The sequence below is a fragment of the Schistocerca gregaria genome, chromosome 3 (genome assembly GCF_023897955.1).
Source record: "Schistocerca gregaria isolate iqSchGreg1 chromosome 3, iqSchGreg1.2, whole genome shotgun sequence".
Classification (NCBI taxonomy): Eukaryota; Metazoa; Arthropoda; class Insecta; order Orthoptera; family Acrididae; genus Schistocerca; species Schistocerca gregaria.
In genome coordinates, this window is record NC_064922.1 from 283303184 (window position 1) to 283316422 (window position 13239).

Sequence of the window (13239 nt, forward strand, 5' to 3'; positions counted from 1 at the left end):
GGAATATTACATACTTTGAAACACAAACAGCTGCTAGCATGAGTTTCTTAGAAGTAGATACTTTAGGCGTTGCGAAGCAACTCAAATCGCTTGATACGGGCAAGTCGTCAGGTCCAGATTGTATACCGATTAGGTTCCTTTCAGATTACGCTGATACAATAGCTCCCTACTTAGCAATCATATAAAACTGGTTGCTCACCGATAGATCTGTACCTACAGACTGGAAAATTACGCAGGTCGCACCACTGTTTAAGAAGGGTAGTAGGAGTAATCCATCTAACTACAGACCTATATCAATGACGTCGGTTTGCAGTAGGGTTTTGGAGCATATACTGTATTCAAACATTATGAATCACCTCAAAGGGAACAATCTATTGATACGTAATCAGCATAGTTTCAGAAAACATCGTTCTTGTGCAATGCAGCTAGCTCTTTATTCGCATGAAGTATTGACAGGGGATCTCAAGTTAATTCCGTATTTCTACATTTCCAGAAAGCTTTCAAAACCGTTCCTTACAAGCGACTTCTAATCAAGCTGCGGGCCTATGGGGTATCGTCTCAGTTGTGCAACTGGATTCATGATTTCCTGTCAGGAAGGTTGCAGTTCGTAGTAATAGACGACAAATCATCGAGTAAATAATTAATGGAAAATCTCATATAAAGATGTGAAACAAATACTAACAAAGAGATAGAGGGGCTGGCCAGTACTTACCCCAGCTCAGTACAGCCAATAGATGCACAAAAAAACAACCGAAAATTTAAGTTCCTAGCTTTCGGAATAAATGTTCCTTCATCAGGGAGGAGAGAGGGGAAAGAAAGGGAAGAAAGGAAAGTGGATTTAGTTACTCACAACCCAAGTTATGAAGCAACAGGGAAAGGAAAACATGGGGGGTAGCAAGGATGGAGGCATGGTTGTCAGAGGGAAGCCAAAGACATTCTACTGTAGGTACTGTGCCAGTTTCAAACCAAAGAGAATGCATACAGAAGTAGAGAGGTATATAGTATAAAGATGTAGGATGAAAAGATGCATGAATGGCTAAAGAGGAAAGGGAAAGAGGAGAAGACTGAAGAGTAAATGGGAGTGAGGTTGGTTAACGTAGGTTCAGTCCAGGGGGATGGTGGGATGAAAGGATGTGTCGGAGTGCAAGTTCCCATCTCCGCAGTTCAGAGGGACTGGTGTTGGGTGGGAGAAGCCAAATGGAACATATGGTGTAGCAGGTTCCTAGGTCCCTAGAATTATGCTGGAGGGCATGCTCCGCTACTGGGTATTGGACATCTCCTAGGCGGACAGTTCGTCTGTGTCCGTTCATGCGCTCAGCCAGTTTGTTGTTGTCATACCAATGTAAAAGGCTGTGCAGTGCAGGCATGTCAGCTGATAAATGACGTGTGGTTTCACACGTGGCCCTGCCTTGAATTGTGTATGTTTTACCAGTAGCGGGGCTGGAGTAGGTGGTTGTGGGGGGATGCATGGGGCAGGTTTTGCAGCGGGGTCGGTTACAGGTGTAGGAACCGCTGGGTAGGGAAGGTAGTCTGGGAATATTGTAGGGTTTAACAAGGATGTTACGGAGGTTAGGGGGGCGACGAAAGGCAACTCTGGGTGGTGTGGGGAGAATTTTGTCAAGGGATGATCTCATTTCAGGGGTTGACTTGAGAAAGTCATATCCCTGGCGGAGTAATTTATTGATGTATTCGAGGCCAGGATAATATTGGGTGACAAGGGGGATGCTTCTGTGTGTTCTGAGGGTAGGAACATTGTTGTTGGACGGGGAGGAATGTATTGCTCGGGAGATCTGTTTGTGGACAAGGTCTGTAGGATAGTTGCGGGAGAGGAAAGCACTGGTCAGGTTATTGGTGTAATTGTTGAGGGATTCGTCACTGGAGCAGATATGTTTGCCACGAATACCTAGGCTGTAGGGAAGGGAGCGTTTGATGTGGAATGGATGGCAGCTATCAAAGTGAAGGTACTGTTGTTTGTTTGTGGGTTTGATATGGACAGAGGTGTGGATGTGAGCTTCAACAAGATGAAGGTCAGCATCCAGGAAGAGGGCTTGGGTTCTGGAGAAGGACCAGGTGAAATTCAGATTCGAAAAGGAGTTGAGGTTATGGAGGAAATTAAGGAGTGTTTCCTCACCATGAGTCCAGACCACAAAGATGTCATCTATAAACCTATACCAGGCCAGGGGAAGCAGCTGTTGGGTCTTCAGGAAAGCCTCTCCAAATCATCGAGTAAAACTGAAGTGATGTCAGGTGTTCCCCAGGGAAGCGTCCTGGGACCTCTGCTGTTACTGAACTATATAAATGACCTAGGTGACAATCTGAGCAGTTCTCTTAGGTTGTTCGCAGATGATGCTGTAATTTACCGTCTAGTAAGGTCATCTGAAGACCAGTATCAGTTGCAAAGTGATTTAGAAAAAATTGCTGTATGGTGTGGCAGGTGGCAGTTGATGCTAAATAACGAAAAGTGTGAGGTGATCCACATGAGTTCCAAAAGAAACCCGTTGGAATTTGATTACTCGATAAATAGTACAATTCTCAAGGCTGTCAATTCAACTAAGTACCTGGGTGTTAAAATTATGAACAACTTCAGTTGGAAATACCACATAGATAATATTGTGGGGAAGGCGAGCCAAAGGTTGCATTTCATTGGCAGGATACTTAGAAGATGCAACAAGTCCACTAAAGAGACAGCTTACAATACACTCGTTTGTCCTCTGTTAGAATATTGCTGCATGGTGTGGGAGAACATCGAAAGGGTGCAAAAAAAGGGCAGCTTGTTTTGAATTATCACCTAATAGGGGAGAGAGTGTGGCAGATATTATACGCAAGTTGGTATGGAAGTCATTAAAGCAAAGACGTTTTTCATTGCGGCGAGATCTATTTACAAAATTTCAGTCACCAACTTTCTCTTCCGAATGCAAAAATATATTGTTGAGCCCAACCTACATAGGTAGGAATGATTATCAAAATAAAATAAGAGAAATCAGAGCTCGAACAGAAAGGTTTAGGTGCTTGTTTTTCAGGTGCACTGTTTGGGAGTGGAATGGTAGAGAGATTGTATGATTGTGGTTCGATGAACCCTCTGCCAAGCACTTAAATGTGAATTGCAGAGTAATCATGTAGATGTAGATGCCTAGAAATCTGTTTGACAGTGCCACACTGCACACTTAAACCCCACACATACTGAATAGACTTTCAGATATATAACTCATACTTTTTAAGTAGTTGGACTGTATTTCCCTGCATTACAAGGGTTCATCAGAGACAAAGGTACCATCATAAAAGCCCTAGGGAGCTACGATGGAACTGTCTTGTTCTCTTAAGTACAAAAACGATACAACATAAAGAGTGAGCTTCGCCCTGCAACTGCCTGTTAACAACACTGTAGTGTACAGCAAAGTATCATTGCCAAGTGACTGTCGGAGGATACAGGATCACTTGGACAGAGTTTCTGTACATTGTTATGAATGGAAGTTAGCTCTAAATAAGAGAAAATTTAAGTTAAGTGCTCATGAGTAGGAAAACAAACCTGTAATATGTGCACACAGTATTAATATTGTGCTGCTTAACATGGTTAGGTCAATTAAATATATAGGCGTAATGTTGGAAAGCAACATTAAATGGAACAAGTGCATAAGGTTGGTTGTAACGAAGGCAAATGGGTGACTTTAGATTATTGAGAGAATTGTGAGAAAGTATAGCCCCATTTATAATCTAGAACACATGCAGAGCATTTTTGTGACCATCCTTAAGTACTGTTAGAGTGTTTTGAATCCCCAGCAGGTCAGCTTAAAAGAGGACATTGAAGAAGAAACTCGGAGATGCTGCTAGGTTTGTTGTAAGTGAATTAGATCAATGTGCGAATATTACAGAAATGCTCCATGAACTCAACTAGGAATACCTGGAGGAAAGAAGTTTTCTTTTTTCTTTTTTTTTTTTTTTTTTAAAAAAACATGCCTAATTTATCTTATTTTCAAGATAAATTATGGTCTGAATGGAATCATCTAAACAGTTGTTTTTCCTTCTTTCTATTGGAAGTGGAACCAGAAAGGGTAATAGTGACAAGGTAATCTCATCATGCAATGTATGGTACCCTGAGGAGTATGCCTGTAGATGTCAATGTTAAACAATATTTCAATTGTGTCCAAAAGAGGTCTTCAGTAACAGCTTCTAGAAGCTTTATAGACATTGCCAAAGTGCATAATGAGTGATGGAGATTACATTGAAGATGAATAGAGATATCTTATGCTTTATAATATGATTCAACTTTTGTTCCTCCTTCCACACACTTTTCACTAGTACCACATCTCATTATCATTCTTTGTTACTCTTTCTTTATTGTCACCTGTTCATTTCTTTTCAGTTGTCTGGATGAAGACTAGTTGGATAAACAGAGAGAGATATCATCAAATGTGAAGTAGTACTGGAGCCTGTCCAGTAACATTTTAACTAGTTTGAATTCATATTTCATTGTATGAATTTTCGACTGCAATATATGAGTTGGGATATTGATAAGCAACCTTCCACAAGACTGAGGAAAACACTTGAAAATGTACTTTTACAAATTGTTGCAGATAGACATCTCATCTCTTTTTAGGTTACTTCTATCAATCAAATCACACTATCTTCCTGTGTGTAAAGAGAAATAGCAATATGTACATGTAAGCCTGGGTTTTTATATTAAAAAAACACTGTAATCACAGCTCCAACAAGAAGCAAAAATTTAGAACAGAAAAGTCTGTACTATTATCATGATAATTTTGAACAAAATAAAATTACTTAGTTGTTTGGTTTTAACAGAATGGGAAAAATGTGTTGGGTTATGAAAAACAATAGTATATCATACTAACATTTATAGCAGCAACAGTTGGGTACGGAGTACTATACAGTTTCAGCCACATGTCTTGCAGTGCCGTCCAGAATGCTCTCACTCTATCTGCTTTTGGCCTGTACATTTCCATAATATCCAAACCAGCACTGAAAACTGTGGGGAAAGCCTAAAAACCAACACAGATTAAAGCCTTAAAATTTTATTTGTACATAACATATACGAGTACTTTATGAACAAAGACAAGTAAGATGCCACAGGTACAAAATTAAAGCTATGATAAGAACTACTCAGAATGCACGAGTGTGTAAGTAATTTCTAATTTTTTTTCTGTTCTCCAGCAACATTTCGATGTTTATGACATGGTAGATGATGTCATAATTCAGTCCACACTTGCATAAATATTAATGACTACAGTCTTCTAATACTTGCGTAGTAATAGGCCAAACAACTGTTTAAGTTATGGTAAATCATAAGATAAAAGCATAAAGGAATGTTTCTCAGTACAGAGTAGTGTCTAACAGAAAATTTGATACAATTCTCAGATACAGTGCAACAGATATCTTCCCATTTGTAAACATTATCTTTTAGCACACTCAGTGCATGTGAATAAAGTAATACACTCCAAAAACATTAATAGCCACCATGGAACTTGTCATCAGCCTGCTTTTGCAAACCACAAGTAATACAACAAACTGCTAGTTTTGAATATCCTGTTAGTATAAAATCTACTTTTCAAGTTGCTTCCTACTCTACGAAAATGGCAGCTCTGCATCAGTTTGTCTGTAAATGTGATTGTAACATTTTTCACGATCAATGGATATGTCATGGCAAATAATGGTCTTCTGCATTTATGATATTTTATTTTTTTATTTTTAATATGTTATATTATATATTAGCCACTCTAGTACAAAACACTCCATTCATTAACCACTCTAGTACAAAACTATCATTGTAAACAACAACCTTCTTTACACAATTTATTTCATTTGCAAAATGTAATTTGGACATTTACATTTAAATTAAAATGTAATGTGTAAAATAATGTCCTCAAATAGAACAAAAGAATCTGTGAAAGTACAAAGGGAGTTCAAAAAGTTTTGCACAGTTGTGTCTAATTTTTTTAATTTTTTGCAGGAGGAGAATGAATTTTTTTCTGAACACGCTTGGAACATTTAGCTATAATTTGGTACATAAAAGTAGATGTCAGGTTGTGACAACAGTCGGTGATTGAGTTCCTCTTCAAGACCGGCGATGACTCTGCCACATTGATTCAAAGGAAGTTGCTCCCTGTTTAGAGGAAGGACACTGTGGATCGCAGCAGTATCTAGCGGTGGTTGCAGAGGTTTAAAGAAGAGGATTTCTCTGTACTAGATAATCCACAATGTCATAGACCATCGACGGCAGTGAGTGATGTGAATAAGGAGACCATTGATCAAATCATCCAAAATGACAGATGTGAGACAACATGACAGCTTGCTGAAATGACTTGTTTGTCATTGGGTAGTTTTGGTATCGCTGGTACAGAAAAACCTGTGCACATTGGGTGCCTAGATTATTGACAAGAAAAATGAAAAAAATGAGGAAGAATGTGTGCGAGAGTCTCATGAAGACCTTTACTCAAGAATGGAAACAGTGTTTTGACGGCATCATTATGCTGGATGAAAATATGGTTGTTTTTGACTGAACCTAAGAGCAAAACCCAATCCATGGAGTGGCGTCATCCGGGTTCCCCTCAAAAGAAGAAACCAAGACTTTCATGAACAGCAGGCCAAAAGGTGATAGCCTGCTTCTTCTGGGATCAATGTGGTGTCATTTTCATTGACATTTTAGAACCTGGCTCCACAATTAACTGGGACTGTTACTGTTTGTCACTGGACAAGCTGCAATGGGCCATAAGGGCCAAAGACCACAGCTTCAGGGTTAGCGCATCAGACTACACCATGACAACGCCAAACCCCATACAGCCCTTATGACACAGGAGAAAATCAGGGAAATAGGTTGGAATATTCTCCTTCATCCTCCCTACAGTCTGGACTTTGTTCAGTCGGATTTTTACCTCTTTGGTCATCTGAAGGCCCACCTGTGCAGTAAATCATTTTATAGTGAGAAAGATCTTATTTCCTGTGTCAAGCGATGGTATAAAAGTAAATCCCCAGAATTTTACCAAAGTGCATTTACATCATGGAAAGAGTGTTGGGCCAGATGCATTACAGCTGATGGAGGCTATATTGAGTAGGCTCAATGTGTAGCTAAATGTTCCAAGCATATTCACAAAAAATTTCACTCTCCTCCTGCAAAAAAATAAAAAAAAAATTAGAGACGACTGTGCAAAACTTTCTGAATGCACTTTGTATTATCTCAGAAGACAAACTCATATGACTAAATTATAAAGCAACCAGGCAGCTAGCTGGTGTCACAAAGTGAGAAGAGGGGCCCCTATACACAGCAGTTGATCAACAATATGATTGTGTATCATTCACTGTCATTGAAATGAGTATCTCACATTGGATTAAAGGCAATAGAGCATTCGTGTCAATTGAAACAACATAAGGTACAATTTACTAAAAGAATACATTATTAGTTCATGAGGAAGGATTGCATCAAGATTCAAAGACATCAACAAATGCACTGGTAGAGTTGTCAAAGTGCTGCCACTCCAAGCACATGATTTTGTAATCTGGAAAAAGTAAAGCACTTCCAGAATGTTCTGAAGAGCATAGTTGGCTCAATTGTGGTCAAGTTATAGACAGTGAATTGATATCTCTCTTGAACACATGTGGAATGCAACAAAGGAATTTCCTTATTTGTAATGTTCTGACCTCATTCTAAAAGCTGATCTTTTATATAACAGTACAGTGATATTGTGGTAATGGGTAGCTATAATTTTGTTAGTGGAGACCTAACTTTCTATGAGCCTTAATTTTTCTGCAAACTAAAAAGCAGATTTTTATGCAAAATAATGAACAAGACTTGGTTGTGGCCTGGTGCAGCATCATGAATTTCAGTGGAAGTTATTCCAATTCTCAAATCAACAAAGGGTAATTATATGACATATTATTTTTGGAGTTAAACTTCCAAATGCCTCTATGTCAATATGACAGAGGAAAACTGAAAGTAGCAGTAATATCAGTGTAATGTTCTACAGACACATGGCACTGTCTATGTTTTTCTGCAGAGCAGCTATGGTCGATCACCATTTTTATATAAAGCCTGATAATGACTTCAATATGTTTGAGGGACTTGTTATTTGTAATTCTGAATTCTTGAACTACAGCTTCGATTTTCTTGTGCTACCTCCAATAATAAAGCATTATTCACTACGAAGTTCATTGCGTGATCATCAAATGTTGAAGCGATTGTCACTACTTTTTAAATTCTGACACTCTTAGTTTCCAATTTTGCCTGAGAGAAACGGAATGGATAGACTTGATTGCAATCAGTCACATCATAGACACTGTCCTTTAGTTTGAAGATTGCCAACAATATTATGTATAGCATCCAATGAGCTTTTTGAGGATTTAATTTAGCATCCTTTCATCAAGAGCTCTTGAAACTAAACACTTTCTGGAAAGCAATTGCTGGAATGACGACGTTTGGCTGCTTTCCACAGAACAGTAGTGATGAACAAAACCACATACCAGCAGTGAAGGGACCAAAAGTGCTCTTAAAAATACATGTATTATGAGCACTAAAATCTTGAAAAGCAGAGCTGTAAGTAGAACTGTCCATGAAGGAAACTAGTAACCTGAATTACCAGATGGTCCTGATGATATGCATGTACATAAACTGCCATCTATATTACAGAACCATCAAAACTGTCTTCAAATCCAGTTGCAGGCTGCAAGAAATTGATTTTCTGAGTTTCATGTAGTCAGTGACTGAATTTAAAAATTTAAAATATTTTCGTAATTTACTCATTAAGAGGTACACTCTTGTGTTAAAGGTTCAGCACAATAAGTAAAATATTAAACACAAAATAGTTCATCGCTTCCTATATATTCTTAGTTCATGCGGTAAAACTTCAGCAACAGTCACAAAATTTTAATTTATGACCTCTTTATTACTAACTTAATTCACAATACAATTTGCAGACAGTATACACATGTGCCACTGAGTGTATATTGTCATATGACATGTAGTTCAGAAGATTTGATATCATAAACAATGAGATGCGTGAAAAACTAGCTTTTCTAAAAAAAGGAGGGCAATTTACCCAAACTTTTTTCAAGAGGTTATACCATTAAACTGTAATTTAAGACACTGCTTTTATAATTTACTTTTGCTACAATCGTGTCTAAAATAAACAATTGGGCACTATGCACTGTTTGCCACAAAGGACTTACAAGAACATACACAGAGGTCATTCCATGTCAAATTCTCTAATTTCGGAGCTTTTTCCTGCTTAACGGTCATGGATTTCAGTGAAATTTGATGTGAACATTCACGCATCTGCAATGAACACTGGGGAAGTTTAACATTTTTAGGAGCCATACTGGCCGAGATATAGTCATTTGTTTAAATCTGCGCATAAATTGTGCAGAGCAAGTGTGATTTTCCGGTGACAGCTTTTAAATCTCGGGCAATAGTTTGTTGAAGGAAATGAAATATGGCCATATTGTACAACTTTATGCATTGTCTTAAGAATAAAGTGAAAAGAATTTTACGAGTGATGTTTGATGAGAAATTTTAGTCAAAATCACCCAAAAAATATCTAAGTTTGTCTTCACATATATCAAAGACTAAAGACATGATGACGGTGAACTTGGAATGTAGTAACTTCACAAAACAAGAGTTTCAAATATAAATTTTCATTTTCGTACCACTTTCCAACAGTTAATAAATCAAGTGCAAAGTTGAAGATTTAGCAAAAATGGTCAAAAAGGTGGTATTTTCACATTAGTCTCCAAAAAAGGTGTTATATAAAACTCTCCAAAGTGGGCTCATTAGGAAGGCCATAGTTTTGAACCTCAAAAGTGTAGTTTATTATCCAATATGGTCTAACAATGCTACTTAAATTGAATCAAAGTTTCAAACAAAAATCACAGAACAAAAAAATGTGAAATTAAAATGCTTATATCTTGTACAGTTAACGAATGTAGAACATGAAACTTAATATGCACTAGCTCATGCCAGAAGGATGTGGAATATAAAATTTCATTTACCTGTTACTTTCTAATAATTTACAAATCTGTCAAAAAGATGATGACTTTTCCAAACAGTGAAAATGTGACTCCTCTTTTACACATACCATTTTCTATTAAAGCTCCAAAACAAGTTTTGTGGAAGACAATGTGTTTGAAACTCCCCGACCACCCTCAGAACAGTGGGTTTAATTTCTTACATGTGCTATCAATGCTACATAAATTGAGGCAAAGTAGCTGGAAAAATTGTACTGCGAATGAAGTTTTGACTTTGGCTCTTACAGCTCATTAATTAAAGGTATATTAAACATGAAACTTTGGACACAACAACCAAGCAACATAAGGTTTTCCAACACAAAACATCATCATTCACATACTGCTTTCCAAATTCCTACAAAATCAGTTTATTATATCCATCATAACTGACACACGGAATTTAAACTGGAAACATGTTTCTTGATAGAACTGTGTTGAATGTGCCCAGTTTTGAGTCTTTAGCTAAATATTAACAACAACACAAAAAATACTTAAAGTATCTTCCAAAATGAATCAATTAACATTACAGATACTAAATACTACTTCAGAAAATTTACTGTGGCAACAACAGCTATTCTTGAATACTATACTAGACAACACAGTCTTACAAAATGTCAATAATTGGAACACAAATAATCAAGCCCTTGCTGGATGAGATTACTGGTACAACAAAAGTTAAAGTTCCGACTATGGAACACATTCATCGTGAACGCCAAGTCTGTGTCTAGCCCGAGTAGTGAAAAAGTTGTTGTTCCTGGCTACAATCCCTTGATGAGAAATTTTAGTCAAAATCACCCAAAAAATATCTAAGCTTAGATGCACCAAGCTAGCAGAGTCCAGTCCGCAGGGGCGTGACGGTGTGGCCGAAGAGTGGCGGTTGACGGTGATCTGAGCAGTGACAGCGTCGGTAGATCTGGTGAAGATAATTGGTTCGAGGCTGGTGATGTCCTTGCCCCCAGGAAAGCTTAAACCCTCGATGTCTAGAGTACTACATCTTTGTGACTGGCTGGGTTGCGGACTTAGATTTTGGTGCAGCCACCGGTGTTGCCCTCTGATGATCTACTTGCTAACCTCTAGGCCCTGCCCAACTTCGAGTGGAGCTGAGGGTGTTTGAATTTTGTGGCCAACAGAATCTGGGCATTGGCATTCCATAGTAGATGTGCCACAGTACAGTTCAAAACTATATTCTGTAAATGGAATTCAATTTGCTGCCAGGAAATTTTATTCCCACAACTGATTTCAAAACTAATCACAGTTGGAAGAACATGTTTTCATGCACACAGAAAATCATGTTTGAGTTCGCAATGTGCAGTAACAATACTTGAAAATGAATGACAAATTTGAGGAAACGAACCATGGCAACAGGCTACATTGCTGCAACCAGTTGTCCATATTTCATTGCATGTAATTCCTATTTTTAAATTGACTAGTAATATCTCACTATATTATGTGGTCATGGTGAGATTGTCACTACCCATTCAAGAACATGAAGTGGGAACCCCACACCACAGGGGTCATGCAATACCAGCCATGGGTGAGTTTCTTCATCCCAGTTGCCAAGCCTATAATTTGGTTTCCCATTTTAGGTTCCAAAGAACTATGAAATTATTAATTTGTTCAAGGTGCTGCTCAGGTGTTACGCTGGGAAAATTTGCAAGCTTTCATAGCTTATTATGATAATGGGGGGTATGTTGTAAACTGTTTGTTGTTGCATTATTTCAGATCACTTGCAACATGTGTTTATTTGAACTTTGATTGACTTTTTGTCGACTCAAACAAAGCTCACTAAAATCTATTACTACACTGATGCCTCAGCTGCACAATATAAAAATTATAAGAATTTTGTCAATCTGTGTAGCCACAAAAATGACTTCAAAATTGATATGTAATAGAACATTTTTGGCACCATCCACAGAAAATCACTTAAGCTCGGAACGCATCAGCACAATGTATAACAACACTGTACTATGTTGCATGAGTATCTAGTGCAACTGTGCTCATGTCTGACATTCACAGAGTTGTTACCTGGCTGTTACAACATCTGTATGTAGGATAATGGATGGTTGATCAGCAACATTGTTATGCACTTCAAGAACAAAATGATACACTGATAAAATCTGTGTGTCCTCAAGTCCCGACTCATTCATTTTATTGCCCCCGAAAGACAGGATACTTGTTAGTGGATACCATAGCAACACCTCATTTCCAAACTCTTTTCCTTCAGTATCATCATCTGGCTAACAGTATGAAGTTTCAGAAAATGAACAGCAGAAAGTGGCTCAAAAATACTGAGAAATGTAAACTGCAGTGTTGAGAAGTTATAAATAAAAACTGACATTACTTTTTGCTTACCACCTATAGGAGGTACTGCTACATATTTGGATGTCAGAGAAAAGGTACTGAACAAATGGCTTTATAAGCAGACAGGTACCACCACAAGGCTTTGGAACGTAAATTAAGAAACCAAATTACAGATTTGGGAACCTGGGTGAAGAAAACCACTCATGGCTGGTATTGCATAGGGTTGATGGCTCATCATTTTAAACCATGGACCAACACAATAAAGTGAGATATTGTCTATCAATTTAAAGATAGAAATCACATGCAACGAAACACAGACCACAGGTTGCTGCAATGTAGCCTGTTGCTGCGGTACATTCCCTCAAATGTGTCCATCAGTTTCACAGGTATTGTTAGCGCACACTGGAAAATCAAATGTGATTTTTTGGATGCTTGAAAACATACTCTTCCAACTGTGATTAGCTTGAAATCAATCATGGAAAACAGATGCTCTAAAAGCAAATTGAATGTGCTCTATTTCTGTGATTTTTATGGAAATCAATTTTGAACTGCTTTTGCAAGACTTTGGAAAGCAGTATGTGAATGATATTCTCTATTGGGAAACTTTATTTTACTTGGTTGATGTGTCCACATTTCATGTTTATCAAGCCTTTAATCAACAAGGTATAAGAAGCCAAAGTAAAAACTTATTCACAGTGTGATTTTTCTGGATACTTTGCCTCAATTTATGTAGCACTGCTAGCTTATGTTTGAAATTATACCCACTGTTCTGGGATGGGAGGAGGGGTGGGAGGGGGGGGGGGCACTTAAAATGTTTTGAATGACACTGGTTTTCATACTTTAATAGAAAATGCTATTTGTAAAAGACATGTCACATATATTCTATTTTCACTATTTCACGAAAATCATCATCTTCTCGAAGAATTTGTAAGT

At 37.8% G+C, this 13239-nt stretch overlaps 1 protein-coding gene across 2 annotated transcripts in view; it reads right to left on the bottom strand.

The window, feature by feature from the left end:
• LOC126354492 (enoyl-CoA delta isomerase 1, mitochondrial-like) overlaps positions 1 to 13239 on the bottom strand; it is a 59626-nt gene that overhangs the window by 36919 nt on the left and 9468 nt on the right. For both annotated transcript variants that reach the window (XM_050004218.1, XM_050004219.1), the window contains exon 4: positions 4848 to 4994. In XM_050004218.1, the coding sequence (XP_049860175.1) occupies positions 4848 to 4994 (147 nt within the window). The remainder of the gene's footprint in view (positions 1 to 4847; positions 4995 to 13239) is intronic.